At 35.4% G+C, this 26,861-nt stretch overlaps 2 protein-coding genes across 2 annotated transcripts; both read left to right on the plus strand.

Annotated features, from left to right (window-relative positions):
* The first annotated feature begins 1,725 nt into the window (after positions 1 to 1,725).
* Positions 1,726 to 11,639, plus strand: LOC117321642. The gene is made up of 2 exons (XM_033876147.1): positions 1,726 to 1,787; positions 8,712 to 11,639. The coding sequence occupies exon 2, from the start codon at positions 8,713 to 8,715 to the stop codon at positions 9,961 to 9,963; it is 1,251 nt and encodes a 416-aa protein (XP_033732038.1). The 5' UTR covers positions 1,726 to 1,787; position 8,712; the 3' UTR covers positions 9,964 to 11,639.
* A 2,866-nt stretch (positions 11,640 to 14,505) lies between these two features.
* LOC117321644 (prefoldin subunit 5-like) lies at positions 14,506 to 21,612 on the plus strand. The gene is made up of 5 exons (XM_033876148.1): positions 14,506 to 14,692; positions 16,848 to 16,982; positions 17,419 to 17,493; positions 20,067 to 20,172; positions 21,402 to 21,612. The coding sequence occupies exons 1-5, from the start codon at positions 14,612 to 14,614 to the stop codon at positions 21,473 to 21,475; spliced, it is 471 nt and encodes a 156-aa protein (XP_033732039.1). The 5' UTR covers positions 14,506 to 14,611; the 3' UTR covers positions 21,476 to 21,612.
* Positions 21,613 to 26,861: the final 5,249 nt, after the last annotated feature.

Genomic DNA, 26,861 nt, shown 5'->3' on the forward strand with positions numbered 1-26,861 from the left:
TTTACCATCGCCAAACTGGTTGTACTTGAACTTAACTTTACATCCCAACCCAACGCAGGAGTTCTCCATTTTCCTATTTGAGACAAAGACAACTTTACTACAGAATAAATGAACTTAATATAATTGTAAAACGTAACAGCAATTATAACAACACGCCGAGCACCATTCGCGGTGAGTAGTCAAAAGACCAAGTGGCAAAGGGAACTTTTGTGTGGCACACCCCAACGGAGGAGAAACTTTGAAGAAGTACTAAAGACGAAGATGGTCAAGTGAGAAAAATGATGAATCATACGTAATACGGAACTACTATAAGTATGTTAAACATAGTAGAACATAATACATTGCCATGGACATTGTATCAAATCATTTTCATAATAAATCAATACGTTGTATTTGTGTACGACAAGGACCACTTGTATCGCCCGTGCATTTTTGCCACATACATTTTTCAACATTGAATTACTGCCCTTATCCAGTGATTCGGCACGACTTTCTTTTGCTGGTATACAGAGGGATAGTCAAATATGTTTTTGAAACACTAACATCGATAGTACTCGCATATGATTGTGCCGAATTTGCCGCTTGATTTTAAAAATGGTATTTTGAATTTGATGAAAATTTTCGAATTTTGGTTTTATACGTCATCTTGTACTAAACTCGTTTGTTTTTTTCATGGTCAACTGTTTATCATTTTAAACTTCAATGTATGTACAATACCTAGTCGTGAGAAAACCTCTCGGTGACAAACAGAAATACCACTTATGGGTCCGTGAAAAACACAGGTATGCTTGTAAACGAAAAAGTGAAGTAGGTGGCGCTATGGGCGCGCGTATGGGTCAAGTGGAAAATAACATCTTGTTCCATATGTATAACTAATTGTCATAGCTTTACTGGAAAATATAGTCGATTTCAAGAAATCCCTGTGGGCGGTTCTGCAACGGCACCTTTGCTAATACGGAGGAGGATTTTGATTTATTCCGTCAAAAATAATGTTTTATACTTATTATAAGTAAAATGTGAGGAAAACCAACCAGCTTTTTATTAGGTTACGTATGTTACTACGTATATTAAATAATTTGGATTAGAAGATAAAATTTAAAAGGATTAAAAAATAAGAATGAAGTTACCAATGTTATATAAGGATAGTTAAAATGTACAATAATTGTACTTATGTGTTTCTCTATTCGTACTTCTTATTCCAACAAGTTTAAAACATTTAGTAACTTCAAGATTGCAGATGTAAGATTTCCACATTTTACACAGATTTGCGAGAAGTTGTCAGTAAAAAATTATTTGGATGCAACGAGTAAAGAGGGAGATTTATGCCACCGGGGATTTTGATCAGATTTGTGATAGATGCCAGAGAATAAATGTTGCCAGACTTATTTAGGTATAATGAGACTTTTCCCCAAAAAAATGTTTTATTTATACTGTGTCTCCTGCCACGAGACAAGTTTTCTTTCAAATTAACTGTTTGTTATAAAAAATAGTGTGTCAGTTTGTTCCTGACCGGAATTTTCCGTTAGATTTACCTCCCTTGGTCCACTCCTGCTTTTAGTGGAGGGAGGGCATAATATTTGGTGTAGTGCCAATGACCATAATATGTTAATAACGAATAACATATAGCAGAGACATATATATGTCCCTGCCTATAGGCATTTGAATTAAAAAGCAAAAATAATTCACATACTGATTCAAGGATTTGTTAGTGGTTAGCTCATCGAAAAAGAATCCTCGAACGGTTATATTATCAACGGTCTTCGTAGGGAAACGGATGATGTACATACGTGAGTTAATAAACTATGAAAGAAAAAAGAAGAAAATCTTTAACACTAAGTTACCGCCTCTCCATACAAGAGTGTGATTCAATTAATTGTTGGATAAAATATATACAGTAAGGTTATGATATTTAATTGGAGACTGGAATAATGTATTACATGTGTATAAACTTCATGTACCGTATTCGGTCACTGTAAATTCGGTCGCTGGGCCATACAGCTGTAGGATTACACAACTCTATTCTACTTTAACCACTTTAGTCTGTTGTTAACCATTTTCTCCATGACCTTACATAATGTAACGTTACATGTTAGTGATATCGGAGAGTGGAAGGTTGGGATTTTCCCCCCGTTCCATTTTTCTGGTATCTTCTGTGTTTTCCAGACCATATTAATACATTTTAATTCAACTGTTTGTGCAGTTACACTCAGTCTTTTTTTTTTTATACAAGTTCTATGCAAGTAAGCCAGAGACTTCTAACTAAAGGGATTCGCGACAAGCTCGTTGGCTTACAGCTGTAAGACCCCATCTTGAATACGCCTCAAGCGTATGGAGTCCCTATAAGACGAGGGACATCGATTTGATAGAGAACGTCCAGAGGAGGGCCACAAAACTCATACCTGGTTTTAAAAACTTGTCGTACCCGGAACGCTTGCAGAGACTGAAACTGCCAACCTTAGAACACCGAAGGAATAGAGGTGACCTAATCAACGTCTTTAAAATCGTGAAGAATATTTATGACGAGCGAGTCACAACAAATATGTTCCAAATGGACACCACCAGCAGGACAAGGGGACACTCGCACAAAATATTCAAAAAACGATGTAACCTAGACATAAGAAAAAACGTTTTCAGCTTCAGGGTAGTAGATGTTTGGAACAATTTGCCACAACATGTTATAGATGCCGAGGAGGTTAAACAGTTTGAAATTGCACTGGACAATCACTGGGATAATACCAACAAATAACTTGTGTATATATATGAAAAAGGACAAATTAACTCATTGCACACCAGATGTATATCACATTGTAAACATTGTAATATCAATTGATATGGACATAGAGGCTTACAGCCTGCGTCCATTATTTATCGTATTAAATCGTATTAAATTATTACCAAACGACACCGCCGAGCGGAAGTTAGGGTAATATATCCCAGAGTGCATTGCTGATCCAACTGTTTAGACGCCATATTGAAGGTACGCCTGAAACACGGTCAACTTGATGACAGCTCGTAAAAGACTATTATCCGATAACAAATAACGGGAATCAAACGTTAGTGCATATTTTTATTTAGAATAGTATTTCATTAAGAAATTTAGTGGGACTAAATCGTATTTCGTCGTACTTCATGTTCGAAAGACTGCACATGTGAACGATCTTTTCACGGCGATTACCACGCTGGTTAGCTTATGTCTAGTGTTAAAGACGATGCTACATGGTCTCAGTTTGTGTTAAACTCCTTTTTTATTTATTGATCAATTTCAACACGGTTTTCAAATAATTGTTGCTCGATAGTTACCCGTATCGCATGACGTCAAATTTGTTGTGTAATTCATTGTGAATATTTAGTATCGCCCAGTGAAAAATTAGTAAACAAAACAAGATGTTAAGGACATGTACAGTGCTACATGGTTTAGGTTTATGTTAAACTCAACTTTTTTTATTTATTGATCAATTTCATCACGGTTTTCAAATAATTGTTGCTCGATAGTTACTCTATCGCATGAAGTCAAATTTGTTGTGTAATTCAATGTGAATGTTTAGTTATCACCCAGTGAAAGTTAGTAAACAAAACAAGATGACAGTCATATATAATATATTATACTGTGAATGTCTGGTGTTAAGGACAGTGCTACATGGTTTCAGTTTATGTTAAGCTCCCTTTTTATTTATTGATCAATTTCAACACGGTTTTCAAATAATTGTTACAGCATACTCGATAGTTACTGTATCGCATGAAGTCAAAGTTGTTGTGTAATTCATTGTGAATATTAGTTATCGCCCAGTGAAAATTGGTAAACAAAACAAGATGACAGTACTAGTACTGTGAATGTCTAGTGTTAAGGACAGTGCTACATGGTTTCAGTTTATGTTAAAGTCCTTTTTTATTTATTGATCAATTTCATCACGGTTTTCAAATTATTGTTGCTTAATAGCTGTTGTATCTTATGAAGTCAAATTTGTTGTGTTATTCACTGTGAATATTTAGTAATCACACAGTGAAAATTAGTAAACAAAACAAGAGAAAAAGATGGCAGGTATATATACTGTGGTATACTATCCCCCATTTTGCTTTTCGAAGGTGTATATAATTTAAACTACCATTAATTATAATATTCAATTCAACTTTATTATCAGATTTATAATTAGAATAGTGATTTGATGGCTAAGTATCATCATGACTTCTGTTAACATTGATCTCATGAATAATAAAGCCATTATTGAAAAATTGCATTACATTTGTATTTGGAATTAATTGAAATAGCATAAATCAGTCTAATTTAAGTAAATTAAATATTATACTTTTTGTAAATTATTTAGTGTTTCAAAACCGATATTTGATACAGAATTGCAGGGATTGATCGAGGAATGAGTGTGTTGAAATAATAGCAATGATATGTTTTGCACATTATTAGCAAAACATTAAATACTGCGGTATATGTTTTATTGTATTGTGGGGGGAATTAATAAAAACAAAAAGTTTTTTTTTTCATTATGACCAATACATATTTTCATAATATGTTAATGGTATATGGTTAATGGAGATTTTAACTTGGATTTGCTAACAAATTAATGTCACAGAACCATGTTTTTGCAGACATGATTGGGGTATACTTTCATTTTGAAAAATGTTATTCATGAACCTACAAGGACAGGTTTTACTAGATCTAGTTTGCTTGATCCAATATTGCTAACAGACTCTCTTACATGTATATATATAGATTCTTCTGTTATAGAAACAGATAAACGCTTTACTGATCATGAAGGTTGTGTTGCTTACATTCATGTCCCTTTCAAAATAAAACCAGTTTATAATATAAGAGAAGAGTATGGTTATACAAAAGAGGTAATTTTGATTTATTTAATAATCTTATCAGGTATGATAGGGGCCGGAGTTCCCCAGGGCTCGATTCTCGGGCCTCTTCTTTTTCTCATTTATATAAATGATATAGCAGATGAACTAGAATCAACAGCTCGTCTATTCGCTGATGATACTTCTCTCAAAAAATCATCTTCTACTTGTCGAGAAATAGAATTAGCTTTAAATAAAGTTTTAGAAAAAATAAATAGGTGGGCAAAAACATGGCTAGTTCCTTTTTATCCAGACAAAACTGAGGTTATTTTTATATTAAATTCTGATGATATTGATGATGATCTTAATTTAATTTTTGACGAAAATTCATCTCCTAATAAACTCGAAGGGGGGTCCATTCAGAATATGTGTAGAGTACCAGCTGTATACTTATGTACCTGTACTTCTGGGTCTAAAGAAAAAATGGTTGTCATGGTGATCATCTGGCATGGGCTCCCCCACTTCATCCAAACCATAGGGACATTGACCACACCTTCATTACCTTTGAGATATACATCAATCAACAGGTGTGTCACATTGTCAACACCTGTCCTGAGGCTGGCCATGTCAATCTCCCCAAATCACTAGATAAAGGGAGTTCATAGCATGCTGTGCAGTATACAATATAAATATTTACCTGTACTCTGGAAGACAAAAGTCCCCCAGGTGTGCCCTCATTCCCTAATTAACCCTTAACTAGGTCCATTCATAATTTCATTGGTGTACAAATGATTCAGATTTATTAGCCCACCATCTGATGATGGTGGGCTATTCAAATTGAGGTACGGACAAAAGCCCCCCCGGACATTAGCCCCTTCACACTAATCAAAAAGTGGACAAAAGCCCCTTCATAAAAAAAAATATATTTATTTTTTTTATTTTTTTATGTTTTTATTTATTCATTTTTTTTTTTAAATTACAATATATGTTTTAGCAGTGGTTATATTAAGTGCTACATATATATGTAAGTGACTTCAGTCACCAGTGGCTTCTGCAATGTAAACAACCAGTTCGAAAAACAACTACTTGAACTGTTACATAAACAATAAGCTGTTACACAGGTGTTTGGTAGGTTTTTCATTGATTTTACTGTTACATAAACAATAAGCTGTTACACAGGTGTTTGGTAGGTTTTCAAACTTCAAGACATTTTGTTTTAAATGATAAGCTTTCCTGAAATGTTCAGCTTACTTAATAATATAAAGTTCGAACAAATAAATTATGATGTTTAACCACAGACATATAATGCAGCTCTGACATTGAACCAAGGACTTTCATTTTTCACACAATTATTCTCCAAATTTCAGAGATAAAAACAGCAGTAAGCTTATATATACAGTTTTTGTTTTTCAAAAGTACAGATTCATATAAAGTATACCAGTTAAATTTATAATGAAGGGGCTTTTGTCCGGGGGGGCTAATGTCCGGGGGGGCTTTCGTCCGGAGGGGCTTTTGTCCTAGGGGCTAATGTCCGGGGGGGCTAATGTCCGGGGGGGCTTTTGTCCTACACTCATTCAAATTGCCTAACCGTCCGTGGTCTGTCCGTAAACAATTCTTGTTATCGCTATTTCTGAGAAAGTACTTAAGGGATCTTTCTCAAATTTCATATGCTGGTTCCCCTTGTTGTCTAGTTATGCATATTGCATTTTGAGACCAATTGGAAAACAACATGGCCGACAGGCAGCCATCTTGGATTTTGTTATCGCTAATTCTCAGAAAGCACTGAAGGGATCTTTCTGAAATTTCATATATCGGTTCCTCTTGATGCCTAGTTAGTAGTTATGCATATTATATTTTGAGACTAATTGGAAAACAACATGGCCGACAGGAAGTCATCTTGGATTTTAACAATTGAAGTTTGTTATCGCTCTTTCTCAGAAACCAATGAAGGGATCTTTCTGAAATTTCATATGTAGGTTCCCCTTGGTGCCTATTTATGCATATTGCATATTGTGACCAATCGGAAAACAACATGGCCGACAGGAAGCCATCTTGGATTTTGACAATTGAAGTTTGTTATCGCTATTTCTCAGAAAGTAATGAAGGAATCTTTCTCAAATTTCATATGTAGGTTCCCCTCGGTGCCTTGTTATGCATATTGGATTTTGAGACCAATCGGAAAACACCATGGCCGACTGGCAGCCATCTTAGATTTTGACAAATGAAACTTGTTATCGCTATTTCTAAGAAAGTGCTAAAGGGATCTTTCTCCAATTTCATATGTAGGTTCCTCTTGGTGCCTAGTTATGCATATTGCATTTTGAGACCAATTGGAAAACAACATGGCCGACAGGCAGCCATCTTGGATTTTGACAATTGAAGTTTGTTATCGCTATTTTTCAGAAAGTACTGAAGGGATCTTTCTCAAACTTTTTTGTAAGTTCTCCGGTATATCCTTGGTCTGTAGTTCTGCATATTGCATCTTGTGACCAAATAGGATTCAACATGGCTGACAGGCAGCCATCTCGGATTTTGACAATTGAAGTTTGTTATCCCTATTTATCGGAAATTGCTGAAAGGATCTTTCTGAAATTTCATTTGTAGGTTGCTTTTGGTTTGTTTGGTTTGTGTTTGCTTAACGTCCTATTAACAGCCAGGGTCATTTAAGGACGTGCCAGGTTTTATAGGTGGAGGAAAGCCGGAGTACCCGGAGAAAAACCACCTGCCTACAGTCATTACCTGGCAACTGCCCCACGTAGGTTTCGAACTCGCAACCCAGAGGTGGAGGGCTAGTGTTAAAGTGTCAGGACACCTTAACCACTCGGCCACCGCGGACCCCCTTTGTAGGTTGCCCTCTGTGCCTAGTTATGCATATTGGATTTTGAGACCAGTCAGAAAACAACCTGGCCGACAGGCAGCCATCTTGTATTTTGACAATTGAAGTTTGTTATCGCTATTTTACAGAAGGAACTGAAGGGATCTTTCTCAAATTTCATATGTAGGTTCCCCTTGGTCCCTGATGTTGCGTTTTGGGACCAATCCGAAAACAACATAGCCATTATCGCTAAATCTTAAATTGTATATATATATAGGTTCCCCTTGTTTGAAAAGTACTAGAGGGCTGTTTCTGAATTTACACAGATTAGTAAGACTTAGAGGAAGGGAAAAGTAGAGAAAAGATCAATCTGACATGGAACCTATGAAGATCATTCAATGGTGGGCGCCAAGATCCCTCTTGGATCTCTTGTTTCTGGATTCTCATCATGAAACATGGTGGGAGGGATGGTTACATGACAGTTCTCATTTATAATTATAATAAACAAAAAAGTATGGAGTTACGATTCAAGATGACCACCAAATAGAGACTTATGATTGGTCAAAATTTACAAATTGTCCAATTTGCATGACAGGTGGTATGTAAATGAAGTCTGGCAATACAAACACAATGGCAGTATTTATTTTTGTAAAAAAAAAAAGGCAGCCATTTCCTGGCCTTTGATTGGTCAAAATGTAAATATTGTCGAAGTTTCAAGAAATTTTGCAGAGCCTATTTCAAATGGAGGTGGAAGCATTTATGTTTTACAGACATTTTCTTTTTTAAAAAGTTCTATAAGCTGAAAAAAGTTTTAGGCAGGGGTTAAAAAATCCTTAACAAACAAATAATTTGCCTTGTTTAACTAACACACACTTTCAAAGCTGAACATCATATTAATGAAGTCTCTCCTTTCTAGGTATAGTTCATTCTTTCAGCAGTTTTAAGGTTAATTTCCAAAAAAGTTTAAATTAACATTTGGGGCATATGAATTTACTACAGGGTGTTTGAAATTTGAATGTTTCAAAATTATATCTCATAGAAGCTTTAAGCTTCACTGTCTATTCTATACCATAATGTATCATACTTAAACTTTTTTTTTCAGAATGCCAAAGAAGAAGAGATCTACCACTGGTGAACGACGTAAGTACCATAGCTATCAAACAAAGAAAAAATGTCAGGAGAAAAGTAAAGACATATTGTTAGACTATGCTGCAATAGAGAATGGAGGCCATGATGATGATGGGTATACTGACAGTGCTATTGCCCCATTGAGTCTAGATGAGGATGTCGTCCCATTGGGTCTAGATGAGGATGTCACCCCATTGAGTCTAGATGAGGATGTCGCCCCATTGAGTCTAGATGAGGATGTCGCCCCATTGAGTCTAGATGAGGATGTCGCCCCATTGAGTCTTGATGAGGATGTCGCCCCATTGAGTCTAGGTGAGGATGTCGCCCAAGTATGTCTGGATAATGGCACATATACACACTTAAGTCTGGATCATTCCTACGCAAGTTATTCAAATGTGGACGATTTGAAAATCAATCAGGATCATTCAGATTCAGAGGTCATTGAGTTGCCTTACCACATCAATATGGATACGTATATAACATATAACACACTTGATGAAAGTGAAGAACCACTGAACTTATTTGACACCCTGACTCGAGAGATAAAGAAAGAGCTGTCAACACCATATGTGTGCATCTCAGCTGAGGACAGCATTGACATTTTGGAATTTTACAAAGTGAATGGGAAGATTAGTGTCAAGATAAGTGTGAGCATCAACAGAAAATTCCAAGCAAGGATACTAGTTCATCAAAAAGAAGTTCTTGCTAGTCATGATTTTTGGACTGGTCTTCCCTCGCGATATGACTCTTATAGCAAATTTTCCAGTCTCATGTCAAAATTGAAGAAATATGTTGTTTGCATTGGAAATCCTGACAAGGAATTTGAGACACTGGTTCCAGTTGGCAGTGGGCTTAGTGGCAGTGGGTCGTCAGAAATAATTGCCTATAGAGAGGGAGACTTTTGTGCCCAGTTAGGGGACCTTACATATAATTCAACAATTAGGTTAGTTGACTGCGGATTGCTGGTTGAGGGAACTAGATGTTCAAAGTGCTCGACATATAGACGTTACCTGTGGGAAAGGAAACATAGGATGGAAGCTAAGTCCAAACATATGCAGAAGAACCTTCTCAGCAGCACTTACAAACATAAAGATATGACAAGGGAAATGCTGATAGAGAAGATAAGGCAACAAAAGACTTGTTTGAACTCGCTTCAACATGAGGTCGATCGAAATCGACGCATCATCAAACAACAGATTGTACAGTCAGAAACTGATGTAATATAGGTCTCTGAGTGAGTCATGGCCAATGTCCCAACAAAGATTAACCCTAGTAAGATGATCCAGTGACAAAGCATGATAATATATATTACAGTATAATTTATAACATGAATTCAATTTTTTAAGAAAAGAAATCAAGGGTTCCATTGGAAGGCGCAAAATCGCTATCAAGGAGGTCCAGAAGAAATAGACCGACGACTGATTTATTTGAGATTGAGTGAGATTATGAGATTAAGTCAAAAAAATTTCTTTAATGTGATTCAAAAGTCAAAATGTACTTTTTATATATTACACACTGCATGCAGCAAGATAACGCAGTCACAAATAGAAATTTGTGCTACTAGAGACGGAGAAAATTTTCGTCGTCTCTTGTCAAACTTTTGTTTCAAAAACTTCTTTCATTCCCTCTGTCTTAAAATGTTGGAACTCTCTTCCGTCTGATGTTAAAACCGTCATTGCAAAAACACTTGCACGGACCTTCCACCAAAGTACCATTATACTACTCTTGATGCAGACAAGGTCAGATCCTCCATGCGAGACTAAGAGTGGAATGTAGCTCCCTAAATAGCCACCTTTACTCGAAAGGCTTAGTTGATAGTCCTCTCTATTCATGCAGACTACCGAATGAAACATATTTCTACTATATTTTCGATGCCCACTATACGTTATTTGGAGATGAAAACCTCTCTTTCGAAGAAAATAGGAATTGTTTACATGTATTCAAAAGTTTATAATTGCTACTAAACACTTTTGATTTGATACAAAATATGTTCGTTACTTTCATCACTTTGGAAATTACTACCTCAGTTTAACGATTCATTTGGTACCCTGTATTATATTCCCTAATATAAATAGAGATAATTATACTCATGAAAGATTAAATGTTGTTAATCGTTCCACCTATCCCCTCTTCCCTGCACACCCACTCCTTCTAGTAATATTAAGGTTTATATATGATCACATCTTCTTTTTTTCTCTCGGATTTCGTTTATTGCTGTCCATCTCAATAATGTAAATTCCAATTGAAGGAAGTGGACTAGTATAAGCTTTCAACCTTGTTTCCATATCCTGTTTCTGTTTGTTGATACAAAAATGTTGTCATATGCTCTATCAAAAGAAACAAAATAAAGTTTACATTAACCCATCACAAAACTATTGTCCAACCAGTTCCCATTGTGGGACTTATATATACGCACATGAATGCCAACATATCAGAGACCGAAAATTCCGCTAATTATTGGTTTTGCATAAATTGCATATTCTTATAACAAATGTATCGTAATTATTACGAATAAAGAGTATGTTAACCATAGAAGATTTCAAAGAGTTTATCTAGTTTGAAAATTACAGAATGAAAATCAAAATCTAATCTTCTTGAAAGAGAAATCATTGTAGTGAGTTTGTTTATCTTTTTTAAAATTAACAGAAGCAATATATAAATACTCACCTAGCTTGCATTTGACAATCACAGAAAAAAAATCTCTGAAAAGCCAATTAAAGTTAATTAGACTGTGTAGCATTTTTTAGAGCGATTTTCAAACAGATAAACGACCTGTCAGAAAAAAAAGTTCATGAAAGAAGATATTTTCTAAAAAATGCATATACTTTTTAGCTCGTCTCTTCAAAGAAGAGTGAGAGCTTATGTCGTCACTCCGGCGTCGGCGTTGGTTTTCAAAATGTTAAATTTTTGATGCAAGTGTTGAAAGGCATAGTAATTTATGGTAATATGGTCCCTGTGAGAGTCAAACTATCCCCTGTCGGAGTTAAACTAAAAGATTTTTTGGAAAAAAAACAGATTTTGGAAAATTTGTGGACTTAGAAAATTTTTGCGTTAAGTTTTTGGTGTAAGTGTTGAAAGGTATTAATACATCACTTCATAATTGTACTAGGGTGCTGATAATTGGCAATAGAGTCCCTCTGGGGTTAGACTATCCCCTGCCAGAGTTAAACTAAAAGATTTTTTTGGGAAAAAAACAGAATTTTCAAATTTTTGGACTTAGAATATTTCTGCGTTAATTATTTGGTGCAAGTGTTGAAAGGTATTTATACATCACTTTATAATTGTGCTAGTGTGCTGATAATTGGTAATAGACTCCCTCTTGGGTTAAACTATCCCCTGCCGGAGTTAAAATAAAAGATTGTTTTGGGAAAAAACCAGAATGTTCAAATTTTTGGACTTAGAATATTTCTGCGTTAAGTTTTTGGTGCAAATGTTAAGAGGTTTTAATACATCACTTTATAATTGTACTAGAGTGCTGATATTTGGCAATAGAGTCCCTATGGAGTAAGACAATCCCTTCCTGGAGTAAAACTTAAAAAAAAAAAAATTGGATTTTTTCTTTTTAAATCTGTGTTTTTTTGTTTTTATTTTTAAATCTTTGGACTTTGTGTTAAGTTTATATTGTGAGTGTTGAAAGGCATAGTAATACATGGTATTAGGTTCCCTGTTGGGGTTAAACTATCCCTTGCCGGAGTTAACTGAAATATTTTTTTTGGGGGAAAAACACATTTTTTAAAAATGTTTGTGCAAATGTTGAAAGCTATTTAACACATCTCTTTATGATTGTACTAGGGTGCTGATATTTGGTAAAAGTGTCCCTCTGGAGTTACACTATCCCTTCTTGGGGTGAAACTGAAAATAAAACAATGTGAAAATGCTCACAATAGACAATTTATACCGGTCCACATTTTTCAAGGGAGACAACTCTCATTAGGATAATATTTTGTCAAAAAATTGAAGAAATATGTCCAAAAGCAATTACATTTGCATTTAATATATTCATTTAATCTACATCAGCATAGCTTGTCTCCCGAATGTTTGTCAATAAATAATTTATATATATATAAATTGGTATGGTTTTGAAAATTGCATGAATTCAAAAAGCATAATCTGATCGAGTAAACAATATAAATATTATTAATGCAATTTGCGAAACCATTCCAATTAATATATTTTAATTATTTATTGACAAACATTTGCGAGACGAGCTATGCTGTTCTCCAACAGCTCTTGTAAATACCAGAAATCTGAAAATAGTGGTGCATATATATAAATAATTTGTGTAATTTTTCACATGTTTGACAGTTTGTACATGCTTTGTATGTGTTTTTGTCCACATTTAATTATCATAGACAAACACATATCTAAGACAGGTTTGCATTTGTCGTCCACTGGATGATATGTCACCATATATAGGGTGTTATCTTGTGCAATGATCGTGTGATAAATGACGAATGTACCACTTAGTTCGTAAACAAACAATTTAGGTCGTAGTACAGGTATTTTATGGTAGAAAACCGCAAAGGTGTTTATGCATAATAATGATAATGATCCTGATAATAGTTAAGTGTTAGCATTATGTTATAATTTTGAATTCTGGAAACTTCGCCGAGTACAGTAGACTATGACAAATTTGATCGGAAAGTTTTTCATATGGCTATAGCTATGTAAGCGGATACTCCTTCCTCATAATTATCACTTTTCTGATTTTAAGTTTAAATTGGACCTGTCATGCGCATCTCTAGTCATATCTATCATAGACACTAGTAGACATCACCATGAACTTAAGAAATCACAAAACATGAACGAGGGCAAGGCATAACAGCATATTTTTAAATGGTACGCATGGAACAAGTCTTTCACCTTTTCCCTTGCTATTAATAAGTATAAGATAAGATAAGTTTATTTCTTTTTAAAGTTTTTCTTTTAAAGTCCTCTATACCAGACTCAAAATAATACATGAGATTGATATATACTTCTGTCCGGTCTACTGTACATTGTTTATGATTTAATTGATGCTTTGTAATTAAAGAAAAGTTCTTGGTTTTTCCAGTGATCGTCTAGCTTGTTTTTGAAGGAGTTTACATTTAATGCTGATATAACCTGTTCTGGCAATTCATTCCAGATTGACACTGTTCTGTTTGAAAAGTATTTCTTAGCGTATTTGTGGATAGTCTAGGGAATATTTTTTTGGTATGTCCTCTGGTACTGTTGCGTTCAGCAGTATGCCAACCTCCGCGGAATGTTTTGTTTTCAGAAAGTTATTTTTATATTTAAAAGGTCATTTTCAAAATTTGCCAAAACTTGTAATGTACCACAAAATATTTCATGTGGTTTTCGGACCCGTAAGCAATTCAAATAGTATCTTATATATAATATTTGTGCCTTTTTAAAATTTTAGTTTCGAACAAACTTTACCATTAAGGAGTGATCCTGAACCTCCTGACTTTTCTGGTGTCATATTTGAAAAGTTAACGACGCTTTTCTGAACTTAATATGATCATAATCATCAACGTTTAACAATTACACTTATAATACCTCTTTCAGATGAGAGAGAGAGAGAGGATTTATATTTACACCAGTGTACATATTCCTTCAAATATTACTTAACAACAGTCAATACACAGTAAAGATTGTCAAGATTCTGAATCAAATCAAATAAATCTTCAGCGTATTATGATATAACTCATAAATTTCACCGATAGTACAAATTGTTGATATTCATGAATGAAGTAATTAATTTGTGAGGTCACTGTCGTACTGACTCAAACGCACGAGTTCCGGATATGATTGTCCATCTCCGTCATCTGGTGGAATATTACACACTTCCGCAAGATTATCTCCCTTTGCACAAGTTTCAACCGGACGACAAGCATGGCAGGGAAGCAACAACAAATCGACGTTTCCCAGTTACCAGCGCCTCAACTGAATCAGTTGACACAGCAGTTAGATCAGGTACAACCTATTTCAAATGATATGGTTTCACCTTCTCTTTTTTTTTGTATTGGTCGTTTCTCGTTCTAGAAAGCTAGACGTGCTTATTCATTCACTGACACAGCACACAATTTACAAATCGTTCAAAATGAGTACTAACTAATGGTATATGTGGGAATCCGTCATTTGAGTCACGTTTCACAATAAAATGTACATGTACTATGCTCATTTGAGTTGACAGTGAAGTTGTGAATTGCTAATCAGTTTGGGGAAACCACAAACTTGCGTATAAATAATACACAAAGTTGCTAATGGTCTATCATCTATGGTCTATATGTTAATGACGCCGGCTAACTTTACAATTTGAAGGGAAAATGCCTGAGAGGAGTGAAAAGGAAGAAGATTTTCTATTTATTTTAGGATAAAAATTGTATAAAATATTTGGCTCTACTCTTTGTTGGTAAAGTGACGGTAGATGTCCATAATATAAATACATAACCAAAATCACTTTAAAGTTTCACTTTTTAAAACATTTCGTCCAAATTGCATTAGTTTAGTCATGAAACATCATACAGTAAAAAGAATTTGCACATCGGAAAGTGCCAAAAATTGATGCAATACTTCCGGTAGAGTAACATGTTAACATCATGTTTCTATAAGTAGACCACCCTTTCATCAGTGAACATCTTTTAGTATAATATTATTTACCTTGTAGTGAATAAATGCAAAATCAACTGTTCAACCACTCTTATCTACTTTTGGTAACAAATCCATACACCAACTGGCATATAGTACGTAAGTTTGCACATTATAAACATGTTGGAGGTTTTCCCCAATGATAACATTACAAGTTGTACTTGTTTAGATATTTAGCAATCTGGTTGCTATTAATATTGTCAGTATTTGGAAAAAAGAAAAGCCTTCAAAATGAAATTTCTAGAGCATAAAATATGGTTAAAGATAAATAGTTGATGCTATATCTTGCTCCTAATTACTTTATTTATATTTATTTTGCGAACATTCATGGAAGCATTTAAGCAAGTTGAGATTTAGCTTGATAGCATATAGCTCTGGATATGAATGGAGATTTCTGACAGTAGGTCGTCATCAGAGCTACGCTTCCCTTCCATTGATGATCATGTTACACGAAAATGCTACAAATAGTGGATGTTGTAACTCTGCAATAATATTTGGTATAATTAAACATTTTAATGCTATTTTGCAATGTACACGTATTATATCCTACCATCACCGGTTCCTTCACACATTTCAACAATATACTACTTGGAGGACTTTGTTTCAGTAATCCGCCATGATATTTCTTGGAGAACTTTCGCAAGGATGCTGATCCAAATATGGTATCTGTGACCAAATATGGATCAAGCTACTTGAGGAAAGAATGTTATCTTTTGAATAGTGCATCTTACTTTGTGTTATTCAATTTCAGAATGTTTGACCTTGCTCATCCAAAGATATAACTTATCTGTTGAAACTTTGTTGGAAATCTCATAATAAGCATCAATTTATTTTGATTGCCTTATGAGGAAATTGTAAATTTGTATAAAAGATGCATGGTGGTATATTTGAACTGATTTCTCTCTTCTTGTCTTCATCTTCAATTTTACTAATGTCAAAGAAATAATTTAATGAGTAGGTTTTTGGATTGAATATTGATGTCAAAGAAATAATTTAATGAGTAGGTTTTTGGATTATATATTGATTATAATAAATACCCATATCATCAATTTACATGTGCTTTTTATCCGAGAAAACTGTAGTCATAGAACTAACACTGCCTGTATACATGTGAATCACATCAGACTTGTTACACTAGTACTATCAGTAGGAGGAATAGTTTCATGTACCCTACCAGAGAGCAGTGTAGATCATCTTAATTCCAGTATTAATTACTGTATATGTAAAAACAGTTAACTTGTTTTATAGACCTGTCAAAACTCTGACCTAATTTTGGAAGTAAAAAACAAACTCAAAAGAAAGTGAAAGTTCAGAGTGATAACGTGTAACATGGAAGAGAAAAAGAAAAATGCTTCCTATTTTTAATTTTCTATCAAGAAAATGATTGATATGTTAAAATTTCTTGTTCCTTTGGTTGTTTGGTATGATTATATTATACTGTTACAGTTTTATAAATGACATTTGCTGATTTTGTTTACAGGAGATAGAATTCTTTTCAAACTCATTGAATCAGCTGAAATTGGCACAAGGAAAGTTTGTCGAGTCCCAGGAATGCTTGAACAAAGTCAGTCCAGATAATCTGAGTAAAGACATCTTGGTGCCTCTCACCAGCTCTGTATCCTTTTAAGTACCGGTAATATAAAGTTGATTATATGTGTGTGTATATTGTTCTAGAGAAAAAAAATCATAGTGTGATTAAATGCACGTATTGATTGATAACAAATAATAAGTCTACCAGGTATATTACATTGAAAGCAGGATTTATTCGTGCAACAAGAGACCAGATGCTTTCCTGGAGTGGCCATGGTTATCGGAAAATATCCAGTACAATTCAATGACATACATGTATCAGATATAGAAATTTAAAGGTTTAGTTCTACATACATGGATACTGTATTCATTGTAAGAAACTTTAAAATCAGCCATCATACTTTATATTGATATTTAGTTATGAATATTGATGTTCATCTCTATTGAGTACTTTGTACAGTTATGACAATATAGACCAAATTGAGTCATTTGTATTTTACTGACCTTGACCTAAACAACAGATGTATGTTCCGGGGCAGTTGAGTGATGTACAAAATGTGTTGGTGGACATTGGTACTGGGTATTATGTAGAAATGGTAAGTACATTCTCATTTGTTATATTATCAAGCACAAGTTTGTTGGAATATTTGAATTGACATGGTAATGTTTGGATGCCAGGATGGGAACATCTCAAACATGAGATGGCGTAACTTATTGCATGAATGGGAATATGTGATGGTGAGACTTGATATATCAATGAAAACATGAGATAGTGGGTTGGACTTGTCATATTGGTGAGAACATGAGAAGTTGGGACTTATTGCATGGATGGGAATATGAAATGGTGGGACTTTTTGCATGGATAGGAACATGAAATGTTGCGACTTATTGCATGGAGAACAAAATATGGCGGGACTTATTGTATGGATGGGAACACAAGATGGGACTTATTGCATGGAGAACACAACATGGTGGGACTTATTGTATGGATGGGAACACAAGATGGGACTTATTGCATGGAGAACAAAAGATGGCGGGACTTATTGCATGGGGAACAAGAGATGGTTGGACTAATTGCTTGAATTGGAACATCATATTGAACTTATTGCATGAACATGAGATGATTGGATGGGAACATGAGATGATGGTACTATTGCATGTAGAACATGAGATGATGGTACTATTGCATGTAGAACATGAGATGATGGTACTATTGCATGTAGAACATGAGATGATGGTACTATTGCATGTAGAACATGAGATGATTGGACTTGTTGCATGGAGAACATGTTGTTTGAGCTTATTGTATTGGTGGCAACACGAGATTGTGGGACTTATTGCATGGAGAACACAAGATGTTGGGACTTATTGCACGGATAGAAACATGAAATGGGACTTATTGCATGGAGAACACAAGATGCTGGGACTTACTGCATGGATAGAAACATGAGATTGTGGGACTTACTGCATGGATAGACACATGAGATTGTGGGACTTACTGCATGTAGAACATGAGATGATTGGACTTGTTGCATGGATGGAAACACGAGATGGAGCTTATTGCATGGAGATCACAAGATGGTGGGGTTAATGCATGGAGAACATGGGATTTTGGGACTTATTTCGTGGAGAACATGGGATGGCAGCACTTTTTGCATGGATGGGAACATATGATGGCAAGATTTATATTGATGGGAATACGAGATGGTGAGTGGGACTTATCATATTGATGGGATAATCAGATGATGGGACTTATTGCACGGAGAACATGAGATGGTTGGACTTACATCATGGAAAGAAACATGAGTTGGTGTGAATAGATATATTGAATAATTGATAGAGTTGGTGGGAATAGATATATTGAATCATTGATAGGAACCTCAGTTGGTAGGTAGGACTTGATGCATGGATGGGAACATACACTGGTGGGACTATTGTATTGTATGGTGAGTTTGGATTTATTGTATGGTTAATTAGGGCCATACATTGTTTGACTTATTTATTGTATGGATGGGAGTATGAGTTTGGTTGGACCTATTGTATGGATGGAAGTATGAGTTTGGTGGGACCTATTGTATGGATGGGAGTAAGAGTTGGTGGGACCTATTGTATGGATGGGAGTAAGAGTTGGTGGGACCTATTGTATGGGTGGAAGTATGAGTTGATGGGACATATTGTATGGATGGGAGTAAGAGTTGGTGGCACCTATTGTATGGATGGAAGTATGAGTTTGGTGGGACCTATTGTATGGATGGAAGTATGAGTTGGTGGGACCTATTGTATGGATGGAAGTATGAGTTGGTGGGACATATTGTATGGATGGGAGTAAGAGTTGGTGGGACATATTGTATGGATGGGAGTAAGAGTTGGTGGGACCTATTGTATGGATGGAAGTATGAGTTTGGTGGGACCTATTGTATGGATGGAAGTATGAGTTGGTGGGACCTATTGTATGGATGGGAGTATGAGTTGGTGGGACATATTGTATGGATGGGAGTAAGAGTTGGTGGGACATATTGTATGGATGGGAGTAAGAGTTGGTGGGACATATTGTATGGATGGGAGTAAGAGTTGGTGGGACATATTGTATGGATGGGAGTATATATACGAGTTGCTTGGATTTGTTACATGGATGTGAACATCGGTTGGTGGGACTTGTAGTATGGATGACAGCGTTAGTTTGGGTGATGTATTGTAAGGCTAATTAATGAGTTTGGGCCTATTTTATGAATCGGAGTTGGTCATGATGAGTTGCTTGGGTGTGTTGTAGGGATAGGAGTACAAGTTGGTGATACCTAAATTGTTTTATAGATGGGACCATTAGGTAGTTATATTTATTTATTGTATGAATAACTGAGGATTAGTTGGTGGGACCTATTGTATGGATGATGACATGAGTTTTGTTTGACTTATTGCAAAGATGGAAGCAAGAATTGTATGGAGATGTTACGTGGATCATCTATACTACCTGATGGGAACATGAGTTGATGGACTTGTTGTATTGTATTAATCACCCCGCTTGATGAAAACAGAAGTTGGTGGACTTGTATGGATGACATTATGAGGTGATGTGATCATGGATTGGAGCTGAAATTGAGTTATGATTTGTGATTAATATCTGGACTATAATTGCTTGCTATTACATCGTCCAGAATTATTGTTTTTTCAGGAAGTGAACAAAGGAAAGGAATACTTCAAAAGAAAAGTGGAATATATATCGAAACAGATTGAAAAGATCCAACCTGTTCTGCAGGAGAAATATAGAATGAAACAAGGTAGATACCATCTTAAACTTAAGTATTATCAATATTACTTATGTACCATATTTGCCCTTGGAAAATTTCATAAGACTGCTATGCAACATATTACACTGTTATATTATATAAAATAAGTAGTATCTAATGCTTATTATTAGATAATATGAAAAATGCCTTAATAGCACTCATGTTAAATGGACATGTCCCTTCAATTCTAAAATTCAAATATCATTTTGAGGAGTCAAAACATACTCTCAATGGTCAACTCAAAGCCCTGCTTACTAGTCCCCTTCTGATGAACCAAGGGGACTACATGTTTCCTCTTTGTCTTTTATTATTATTTCTTTATTTCCTCCAAATTTGAAGAGCAATAGAAATAACACAAAATACACATAAATCTCAAACAACATAGAAAGAAAAGAAAATTGGTTCACACTCAGGTTACATCCTGTATAGTGATACATGCTTTGACATAAAAACATTATAGAATGATAATAACATGGGCAGTTCACTGTACACAACACAAAAATATAACAGGTGCAAATAGAATCGTACGGTGATATTTAATGACATACATAATATGCATTCTAGCACTCAAAATAGACAACTTACACTCCTCGTACTACATTATCATCATAGTGTGTGCAATAATACATACAACACAGCAATATAAATAGCATCTTGTACACCTTACAAGATAAGTTCAAACAATCAAACAAATACAGTAATCAGACTAGTAGGGAGTTGCACTAATCGTGCATGCTAATTGTGCAATACAATGCAGTATATCAGGAAAAGTGTAGACAATGTTGCCAAAGCTTCATTCATGTTTGAATTTCCGGGATTTTGAGTGAAGATCAATGTCACTTAAATATTTTTAGCTTGGGGTGGTTGAGGACATAAAGGCTATACCCAATATGCTTGTTGATATTAAAGAATCTCAATGACAGTCCCATTTAATCTTATGAAACTCCTATTCTAATAGCCTTATGTAAACCTTTTTTGAAATCTTGTATTTTAAATCTTGGTATAATGAGGTACGGGTTGCTATTGACTATTGCTATATATGATTATATATCCATAATTATTTTCCTATAGAAATGAAGTGCTTATATTGTGTTGTACTGATAATGGATGTTTGTTAAAAGGTGTAGGAAATAGCACTATTTAGATGTAATTGTAATAAGAAAGGGAGATAATTGTTCATTGTCATCTTAACCTATACAAATGTGTGCTTATTCTTACAGCAACTATGGAGATTCTTCAGAGCAAAATCCAGGCGATGAGTCTACAACAGCAAGGTCCAGCAGCAAAAGCTTGAATAACCAGAGATGAATGATATCCCATCCCTTGTGTGTCTGATCTTTATGTTGACAGTCCTACCTGTTCATTTGCTTTGTGACTCATCATGTATATAATGTATACTATGTATTAAATATGCCATGTTGTAAGCTCAAACATAGTTGTCTTGTACTGTATACTGGTAGCACACGTGGATAATGTAAGTGAGTAAGGATATTTTTTTCAGAGGTCTTACCAAGGAGATCAGAAAAGCCAAGTTTAAATACCAGTTTTTTTTTTTTTTTCAAAATGAGTTGATTAATGTCTTTGAAAACATGATGTGGAAAAAGCTTTGAACAAAGTATGTGTAGTAAATGAAATAGCGTCTACCATAACTACCATAATGGAAACTTAAAGTTTGACTAAGATACTGTTTGCCTTATCGCAAACAAAAATAAAAATAAAAAAATATTGGATATCAATTTGATGGAAATGATTTTGAAACTGATTTTCTCCGCGTGGTATCCAAAATCAAATATAACACCAACAAGAGGAAGATTTGTTGCAGCAATTTGAATGCAAATGAGCAGATACGAACAGCGAACAGTGCAAGTCAGAAGCTTAATTAGGTTTGAATACTATACCTGCTGATTGATTGTAAGATGGCTGCATGACTTCTGCTTCCGTGAACTTCTCCTGTCCTGCGCTGGTTATAAAGACAAATATTATGATTTAATTGTAATATAGACAGACTGATTAAGAGGGCTTAGAGTGAGAGTCCTGATTCAAAGTTTTATCGTTATAGCATCCGATAATAGTGACTTTATTTCTTAAAAACAATTACAGAATATGTATTTTAAAGACGTTTTGTAGAGACAGTCCACTAGGAAATAGTATTTGTAGGGACAAAGCAATTCTGGTGGTATACCTTATTCTAATGGGGAGGCTGCCATTTTAGTGGGCTGACAATAATGAAATTAATATCGAACCATTGATAGTAGTTAAAAACAATACACACACTCCCGCCTCACTCCGGAAAACATTTAACGTGAGTTATCCCGATCATGTGTAAAGCTATGAAACTGTCGGACGTGGTGGCCAAACATGTCTATAAATAGTTTTAATTATACGACAGGAAGGATTTATGGCGTGTGAAATTACGAAAGCATACTCCAATGGATTTGGATTTAATTCCTGGAAAATTGCTTTCAGTTGCAGCAGGAACGGATTTAAAACAAACCCACGCCTCCTATATTTAATCCTGACGATATTTGTTCATACCTTAATTGCAGATCGTTTTTCTTTTTTTTATGACGGATCATTCAGATGGTCCCTGTCCAGTGATGCCCTATCTATCCATAATATAAGTCTCCATGGCGACATTGATTCCCTATCTATCCATGCTGTCTCCAATTGTGACATTTCAGTAATATGACACTTAAAACTTGCCCCAGGAATACGATGTCACGATTTCAAAGAAACATATATGCGGTTCCGAATAAAATCTAAATATGACATTCTGTCATCGATGACCGGTACGATAACAGTCGGTACCTGACTAAATAGGATTTCTCGTCGCCTTGGATACTTTCTGAAGAAGGTGTGCAGTAGAATATACCAATGCATGACTGAGTTATCTTCGTAAGGTGCTGTTCACTTGTGCTAAATGGTAAGCTCAGCAGTTTAATCGTTTGGTTTTTGTGTACAGCTGTACTGCTCACTCAATTGATCCCTTACCTTGGATTTGAAGTCACTGACGTATAAACATAAAGAAATATCATAATTTTATAATAGATATCTATCCTGGATGTTCCAATATCACTGATGTCACGCCGACAGTCGGCGGACAACCAGATAATGTTTACAAAATTTCGCGGCATATTCACTTATATTTACATTTGTCTGACATTGTCACTATTATAGTCTGTTTGAGAGCTCTGGCATTGATGTACGTTTAAATGCCATCCATCACGCGCTACACTTATCAGCGTATTAATACAACACAAACCGGAACTACAATATCCAGGATAATTAAGTTTAACGGCAAAAATTATTTTGTCTACATAATTTGTTATAAAAAATATGCCATTTGCGCATTACGTTGATAATAAAATGTTAAACAAAATTTAGGGTTTTAAAAATTTTCCATGAACTATTTTGTTTGCCAAAAAGCACGCGACCATGTTCCGGCTGTTCCAACGACTGACAAAACATCTGCTGACTGTCGATAAGGCGGGAATTATGAATTTTGAATATGAATTATAGCATTAATTTTTTTTTTTTAAAGTAGAAGGAATGTGAATATAAGCGTTGAACAGTTTTTGTATGGTATTTATGATCTATTTGAATGCCAGAGTTTTGAAAACAATTCAATGCTTAATTAGACACGATCTATAACCCTACACCAAAGACAACATGATCGTTTTTTTCTTAGTGACACTTTGGCCGATCCGAGGTAGATCTAAACTAGCATTTTGATATAAAAAAAAATGCATCATTCATGTAAGCAGTTCTTGGAATTGATCTGGTTTTGTATATATAACTATGAATACGACATTTGACTGTATAGCTATACACGCAATCGGGACCTCACGATAAGGGCATACATGAAATACTGTTTAGCATAACCTTTATGTCTTAGTCTGAAGTAAATCGTGAGATACCCACGATTGATCGTACTACACTACACTAACCAACCGTGGGTATTCACCATACTTGATCACAGCGTGCCCGAGTATTATTTGATACACATTATTTACTTTTGATTTGACTTCCGAATGCTGCACCATACAGAAGTTTCCAGTAACAAGGATGTTTTCTTTATATCGATAAGGTAGACTTTGCTATACATGTCCCGGCATAACGAATTGGAGATACATCATAACTATAATAACATGGCATACGCAAGTCCAATGATGGCTTGTCGGTAACAATGAATGTTCGACAAAAGTGTGGGCATTGTGACAACAGACAAGAGTAATTACGGAGTAAATTATAAATATGAAACGTCATCAGGGATTCCAGTCAGAGGAAATCTAGTCAAAGGGATAATATCACGGCGGGGAGTTCATACCTACGAGTTCGTCTACTAGGTTGCCCTGCAGATATGGCAAAAAGTAACTTGGCATCGTCTGCAAACAGTTACACTACTGAATTTCCTACTGCTGCAATTGGAGCAAGGTTTGTTTCACATTATCAAAAGACAATATACTGGCCAATCATTCTTCTGCATTGAATCTTTCAAACTATATCTTTTAATGATAAATATCGATATGGACCTCCCTCGTTTACATTAGATTCCGAAAATGCATGATATACTAAAATTAAATAACCTAATTGCTGGTCCAAGATTCTGCTTAACTAAGGCCTTATCTAAACTTCTTATTATCATTCTTAGCAGTATTAACTCAAGGTTGCAGCTGTATTTGGGAAACTGTTTACTCCAGTTTGAATTTAGTGACAAGATCTTCCAATATACATTGTACTACTGGAATACCCATGGGAAGAAATTACATTCCTCCGTATTGCCCGAATAATTGTCTAATTATAGTTAAAAGGGCTCATCAAAAAAGTAACAGATATCCCACAAGGTCCTTTAATTCCACCTCTAGATAAGTTGACAATATTTTGTTTTTGAATATCAAAAAACCTTATTGACCATGTTGATCAGCTATACCCCAAGAAGTTGAAATCCAGAACAATATACAGACTCTTCACTATCAGCCGATTCCTTGAACTTTACATATAACAACATAAACAGCTGACAACAGTAAGCTCTATGATAAGTAATGATTTAAATTTTAAAATTGTTAATATTCCATTTGTATAGGTACAACCCTTCGTGTTTGAAGTTTTGTTCAAGTTATCACAATTCCGTACCAGATGTCGACGGCGGTTAAAAAAAACAAAAACAAAACTAACAACATTTGGTTCGAGAGACGGAGACGATGAAGACCGTAGGACAGTTGTATGGTCGACATTGTGATCTCATTGGAGACATTTCCTTGTGCGATATGAAGGCAGACATCGTGTTCTTATTGGGAAACATTTCCTTGTGTGATATGAAGGCAGACATCGTGATCTTATTGGGAAACATTTCCTTGTGTGGTATGAAGGCAGACATCGTGTTCTTATTGGGAAACATTTCCTTGTGCGATATGAAGGCAGACATCGTGTTCTTATTGGGAAACATTTCCTTGTGTGGCATGAAGGCAGACATCGTGTTCTTATTGGGAAACATTTCCTTGTGTGGTATGAAGGCAGACATCGTGTTCTTATTGGGAAACATTTCCTTGTGTGGTATGAAGGCAGACATCGTGTTCTTATTGGGAAACATTTCCTTGTGTGGTATGAAGGCAGTCATCGTGATCCCATTGGAAACATTTCCTTGTGTGGTATGAAGGCAGTCATCGTGATCCCATTGGAAACATTTCCTTGTGTGGTATGAAGGCAGTCATCGTGATCCCATTGGAAACATTTCCTTGTGTGGTATGAAGGCAGTCATCGTGATCCCATTGGAAACATTTCCTTGTGTGATATGAAGGCAGTCATCGTGATCCCATTGGAAACATTTCCTTGTGTAATATGAAGGCAGTCATCGTGATCCCATTGGGGAACATTTCCTTGTGTGGTATGAAGGCAGTCATCGTGATCCCATTGGGGAACATTTCCTTGTGTGGTATGAAGGCAGTCATCGTGTTCTTATTGGGGAACATTTCTTTGTGCGATATGAAGGCAGACATCGTGATCTTATTTGGAAACATTTCCTTGTGTGGTATGAAGGCAGTCATCGTGATTTCATTGGGAAACATTTCCTTGTGTGATATGAAGGCAGACATCGTGTTCTTATTGGGAAACATTTCCTTGTGTGATATGAAGGCAGACATCGTGTTCTTATTGGGAAACATTTCCTTGTGTGGTATGAAGGCAGTCATCGTGATTTCATTGGAAACATTTCCTTGTGTGATATGAAGGCAGACATCGTGTTCTTATTGGGAAACATTTCCTTGTGTGATATGAAGGCAGTCATCGTGATTTCATTGGAAACATTTCCTTGTGTGATATGAAGGCAGACATCGTGTTCTTATTTGGAAACATTTCCTTGTGTGGTATGAAGGCAGTCATCGTGATTTCATTGGGAAACATTTCCTTGTGTGATATGAAGGCAGACATCGTGTTCTTATTGGGAAACATTTCCTTGTGTGATATGAAGGCAGACATCGTGTTCTTATTGGGAAACATTTCCTTGTGTGGTATGAAGGCAGTCATCGTGATTTCATTGGAAACATTTCCTTGTGTGATATGAAGGCAGACATCGTGATCTCAATGGGAAACATTTCCTTGTGTGATATGAAGGCAGATATCGTGATTTCATTAGGAAACAGTTCCTTGTGTGAAATATAATGGTAATGGCAGACATCGTGATT

This window comes from Pecten maximus, chromosome 2 (genome assembly GCF_902652985.1).
Source record: "Pecten maximus chromosome 2, xPecMax1.1, whole genome shotgun sequence".
NCBI classification, from domain to species: domain Eukaryota; kingdom Metazoa; phylum Mollusca; class Bivalvia; order Pectinida; family Pectinidae; genus Pecten; species Pecten maximus.

What these genes read in the sequence shown, in the direction of transcription:
- LOC117321642 (XM_033876147.1), top strand. Translation starts at nt 8,713, where the DNA reads ATGCCAAAGAAGAAGAGATCTACCACTGGTGAACGACGTAAGTACCAT.
- LOC117321644 (XM_033876148.1), top strand. Translation starts at nt 14,612, where the DNA reads ATGGCAGGGAAGCAACAACAAATCGACGTTTCCCAGTTACCAGCGCCT. An exon ending in TGACACAGCAGTTAGATCAG is followed by an intron (nt 14,693 to 16,847) that starts GTACAACCTATT and finishes TTTTGTTTACAG; the next exon opens with GAGATAGAATTCTTTTCAAA. An exon ending in TGGTGCCTCTCACCAGCTCT is followed by an intron (nt 16,983 to 17,418) that starts GTATCCTTTTAA and finishes CCTAAACAACAG; the next exon opens with ATGTATGTTCCGGGGCAGTT.